At 40.1% G+C, this 5,756-nt stretch overlaps 1 protein-coding gene across 1 annotated transcript in view; it reads left to right on the plus strand.

Moving 5' to 3' along the window:
* The first annotated feature begins 487 nt into the window (after nt 1–487).
* The window catches only part of LOC138966112 (palmitoyltransferase ZDHHC21-like), a 25,004-nt gene continuing 19,735 nt past the window's right edge, over nt 488–5,756 (plus strand). Inside the window, exons 1-2 of the mRNA XM_070338195.1 lie at nt 488–617; nt 3,838–4,188. Of these exons, the coding sequence (XP_070194296.1) occupies nt 3,936–4,188 (253 nt within the window). The 5' untranslated portion in view covers nt 488–617; nt 3,838–3,935. The remainder of the gene's footprint in view (nt 618–3,837; nt 4,189–5,756) is intronic.

Below are 5,756 nucleotides of genomic sequence, written 5' to 3' on the forward strand. Positions count from 1 at the left end.
TTCTGACAGGTATATATGACTGTATTTTCCATAATCAATGGTCAGCAAAGAGCTTAAATTGCTTTTTGAAGCTAGGACCCCCCCTCTCACCTCCATCAGATCCAGCCCAATTGTTAATGTTCAATAAAAAAAAGTCTTATCAGCGCTATTAATGTATTATGCTAATAAAATCGGGTATTTCTTTCAGTTCAGAGCAACGGTTTTATTCTTTCAAATCTGAAATACATGTAGGTCGTTGTCTGTGATAGAAAAATAAAATAATAAAAAATACAATAACAGAGCCCCTCCCCTTCCCAAACAAGACGGTGTGGATAGCAAAGACATGGTCATTGTTGGCATCAAGGAATTATGTCATAACTTTTGGGGGTAAGATGTCAGAGGCAGAGGTTTCTGGAAGATCCATGCCAGTGGCAGGGAACGAAACAGTATAAGTCGACATGCCCATAATTATTCTGGTAGTTTCGTAAAAGAAGATGGTTCTAGATTCAAGGAGCACTACTCTCAAACACAGGTTAACAAGTGGGGCTGCAGCGAAACATGTTATTGGGCAAGGCACGCTCGAGAATCGGACGACTGTAACCCACCGGGTGTTATCCAGTGGCAGCGTCATCAAACCGGTGAGCAGACTACAGTTAAACCTCAACATTACCCTACAGTATTGCACTATTTGTATTATTCCTGTCAGTTTAGTGTATTTTGTGTTGCTCGCAGCTCTGGTCAAAACAACTCGTGTGCATGCGCACTGGCTTCACACCTCATTGTTGGAAACTTACGTTACTTAGATACTAGGGAGGAGAAAATTATGACTCAAAACAGATCTATACATTTGCTGAAAGTTAGTGGGGGTGAGGGTTTGATCTCTGTGGTTTACGTAAGGGACAGGTCAGGGATAGATCCTTTCAATGACACTGACACTGACAGTCCTTCCTGCAACATGAATCATGAATGAAGTTATCCCCCCTGCCCACACAGACCAGGGCACACTAGACATTTCTTGACTAAATTTAACACCCAACAACACTTTACAAATGGGTATATATATATATAATGGGTAATGTTGAACTTCAGCCTTGTAAATTCTTAGCTCAGAATCTAGTGCCATTTTTTTACTTATGTTAAATTTTTGGTACAACAAGTCATTTATAAAAGGCCGTGGCTGGAGGTCCGGAGAGCCAGATCCGAAGCCTGGGGGCTCACACACCGGCGAGTCGATGCTCGATCCCCCAGGCTCAGGAACCGGCACTTGCATGGCTGCTGATCCTGTAAATCATTTTTTGTGTTTGTGTAGGACTAGGAGTTTCTAATCGCTGTTCAATTCAAAGAACTGTGGAGAAAGATTGATAATGATCAGTGTTGGATTCAGAAAGACGTGTATTTCGGCAACAGCACAGTCACTGATTAGCGACTGACCGTAGCGAGAGATGTGGTTTGTTCGCAGGTGTCAGCGAGATTTTGAAGTATCTCGATGCAAATTAGATATTGTTTGTTCGTTCATGGGCTGAAACTCCCACGGCTTTTACGTGTATGACTGTTTTTACCCCGCCATTTAGGCAGCCATACGCCGCTTTCGGAGGAAGCATGCTGGGTATTTTCATGTTTCTATAACCCACCGAACTCTGACATGGATTACAGGATCTTTTTCGTGCGCACTTGGTCTTGTGCTTGCGTGTACACACGGGGGTGTTCGGACACCGAGGAGAGTCTGCACACAAAGTTGACTCTGAGAAATAAATCTCTCGCCGAACGTGGGGACGAACTCACGCTGACAGCGGCCAACTGGATACAAATCCAGCGCGCTACCGACTGAGCTACATCCCCACCCATATATCTTTTGCCATTATTAAAACATGTTTTGTTTTTACATTTAGTCAAGTTTTGACTAAATGTTTTAACATAGAGGTGGAATCGAGACGAGGGTCGTGGTGTATGTGTGTGTCTGTGTTTGTGTGTAGAGCGATTCAGACTAAACTACTGGACCGATCTTTATGAAATTTGACAGGAGAGTTCCTGGGAATGATATCCCCGGACGTTTTTTTTATTTTTTCGATAAATACATGACGTCATATCCGGCTTTTTGTAGCGGCACTGTCACACCCTCATTTTTTAATCAAATGGATTGAAATTTTGGCCAAGCAATCTTTGACGAAGGCCGGACTTTGGTATTGCATTTCAGCTTGGTGGCTTAAAAAATAATTAATGAATTTGGTCATTAAAAATCGGAAACTTGTCATTAAAAATGGTGTTTTTTTAAACGATCCAAAAACAATTTCATCTTATTCTTCGTCATTTTCTGATTCCAAAAACATATGTTATATTCGGATTACAAACAAGCTCTAAAAATTAAAAATATGAAAATTATGATTAAAATTAATTGTCCGAAATCGATTTAGAAACAATTTCATCTTATTCCTAGTCGGTCCCTGATTCCAAAAACATATAGATATGATATGTTTGGATTAAAAACAAACTCAGTACGCTAAAAAGAATAGAGATACAGAAAAGCATGTTATCCTGCTCAGCGCGACCATTACCGCACTATTCTGGTGTCTTGGTGAAAAAATGCCGTGCGTTCAGTTTCATTCTGTGAGTTTGACAGCTTGACTAAATGTTGTTATTTCGCCTTACGCGACTTGTTGTTTTTTGTTTCTATGTTAAGTATTTATTTACTGCATTTTGTTTTAACTAATGCCTGCTTCAGTCTTGCCTCGGGACCAGTGACTGGTGACACGTTGCTTGGTTCGCGGACGAATTCAGTGATCCGGGCAATGCCCAATCACTGAGTGACTCGTAATCTGCTTTGTTGTTGCGATCTCAGTTCGATCATTGAAATGCTTGGAATAAAGAATAGAGCAAAGAAAATTTAAGAGGGGGGGGGGGGGGGAATAAGTTAAACAGATTATCTTTTTAAAGAAAAAAGAAAAATGGACCGACAATGGCAAGGCTTGAACCGGCGACCTCATGATCTCTAGTGCATTTCACTACCGACTGAGCTAAGGCAAGCTGTCTGATTGGTAAAAAATTGGAATGTCTATTTTGTGAGATACTGGTGACCAGCTAGCTGGTACCCGAGCCTGGGGGCTCCAGATCCGGCTTGCTGGATCCCAAGCCACTCCGTTTATAAAAAGTTACATCAAAGTAAAGAATAATTCTTGTGAAATTAATTGACGGATTGAAGCCCAGAATTATGTATAATTAATTAGTTTGGTCACTTAATTGAAAAAAATAGCTGCCATGGTGATCACCCTTTGCATAAGTTGCATATATGTAAGATCGGCATAGTTATCACCTTTCCTAGTTTGCCTTCTAAGCCTCATGTAAATGGCAACGAAAATGACTTTTCATGCTAACAAAAACCATTTCTGCAAAATCATAGGCTAAGATTGCAGCAAAAAAAATCCCTAAATTTACAACTCTATAACTTTTGCACCGTTAAGATGTTCCTGTTTTGTGATATGTCGTTACTCCAAACCCAAAACAAAACTGTGTAACTCTTTGGGTGATTTGAGGCCAGCAATTTTTATAGCTGCCTGTGCTATAGTGAGATACTGTATAAGCATTGGTTTAAACAGTGTTTATTCAGTTACATGTTTACAAAGCAATGAATATATATATATATGATAAAAGAATTTAAAGAGCACGACAAGATAAACTTATGAATGTGCTCTTAGTCTTAGAGAAAAAAAATATTATTGTATGCATTGTTTTTGTTCAGAACATATTGCATTCATCGTTAAATACGGATGCAACTGTGATTGTAGGCATTTGAATGTGAAGCATAGTAAAGGACACATTTAGAAGCATCTATTTTACGCAGGTCTTACTCTTCTTGCTTTTCAGTCACAGATGAGCGATGTCGTGACCACTGACTGAGCCTGGCAACAATTTGAACACATAAACTGTGCACACATAGGGAAAAAACCGCAGAGGAGCTCAAAATGAACGCGAAGATTTTGCAAGGTGTCAGCAGTATCATGCCGAAGAGGAAGCTGGCTAGCAGCGAGTATTCGGACAAGGTCTCGGTAACCACGTGGCCGCTGATTGGTCGAATTCATATTGTAAAGGATAGGAGCGGACAGATGCAAGTTGGAGGTATTCTCCTGTATTGGGTGTACGGCACATTTTGCACGCTCTTCCTGGTTCTGCTGCCACAGTACTATGACCAGCGTATCCCTGCATCTCTCGTTATTTGTAAGTAGTAATAATAATGATAATAATGGACATTTATATATAGCGCTTCTCCACAGCTCGAAGCTCTTTACAAGTTCAATTTACAAGTTCAATCAAAAACACAACACGATATATATATATATATAACTAATACAATTTGTCTCAGATGAAAAGGAAAATGCTCGTCAAAGAGCTCATATACATGCTTGCATAAAATACAAAGAAACATGTTTTCGCAGCGCAGCAGTACACATGATTGTTTGCTTGTTTGTGTAATTGTTTCATTTATTTTTTTAGGTAATATTCAGGATGTGGAGGGAAAAATATCAATAAAATACTAGTGTAAATATTAAGTAGAAGCAGACAATGATCGACATCCTTAACCTGCCAGTAATATTTGTATGCAAAGCATTATACTGTATTTACCTGCATTGACAACTTGACATTGTGCCCTTGGTGTATGAAAGAATACACCACACACACAAACATTGTTTGTTTATGGTTTTTTGACTCACATGCGAAGCAAAAGTGAGTCTATGATTGTACTCACCCGAGTCGTCCGTCCGGAAAACTTTAACGTTGGATATTTCTTGGACACTATTAAGTCTATCAACACCTGATGTGGCCTGATGGTGTATGGTTACAAGATCTCAAAAAACATGTGCGGCAACTTGACCTCACTTCAAGTTCAAGGTCACAGGGGCCGTAATTGTTGTCTTAAAAACGACCATTTTTCACATTTTCGCATTTTTTTCTGAAGTTATCGAGAATGGCAACCTTAGCTATGTATGCTATACAGGGCAATGTAAGCCCTATCTTTGGACACCAGTTTGGTTGACCTTGCTTCAAGGTCAAGGTCGCAAGGGTCCTTTAAAGTTGGATTGTATACATATTTTGAAGTGACCTTGACCCTGAACTATGGAAGATAACTGTTTCAAACTTAAAAATTATGTGGGGCACATGTTATGCTTTCATCATGAGTCACATTTGGTCACATATGATCAAGGTCAAGGTCACTTTGACCCTTATGAAATGTGACCAAAATAAGGTAGTGAACCACTAAAAGTGACCATATCTCATGGTAGAAAGAGCCAATAAGCACCATTGTACTTCCTATGTCTTGAATTAACAGCTTTGTGTTGCATGACCTTGGATGACCTTGGGTCAAGGTCACATGTATTTTGGTAGGAAAAATGTGTAAAGCAGTTCTTAGTGTATGATGTCATTGCTAGGTTTAGTTATTTGACCTTGACCCTGAAGGTCATGTAAAGGTCAAGGTCAAGCATGTGAGTCGTATGGGCTTTGCCCTTCTTGTCTTCTTTGTTGTTTCTTGGACTTTTGTTGTTGCCCGTTAAAAGTAAGTTACCGAGGCCGTCAACTGACATTCTACAGGCTGTGCCGTATTTTATACTCTGCTCTATTGGGGAGACCAGTCAGAAAGCGGCCCCCCTTGTTTGTGTTATTGCTGTTTTGCACCGACTGCTGCTTATTTGCTGTTCGAAGCAATGTTACACCCCCCACGGGTTAGGGGGAAGAATTTACCCGATGCTCCCCAGCATGTCGTAAGAGGCGACTAACGGATTCTGTTT

Source organism: Littorina saxatilis, linkage group LG5 (assembly GCF_037325665.1).
Source record: "Littorina saxatilis isolate snail1 linkage group LG5, US_GU_Lsax_2.0, whole genome shotgun sequence".
NCBI lineage: Eukaryota > Metazoa > Mollusca > Gastropoda > Littorinimorpha > Littorinidae > Littorina > Littorina saxatilis.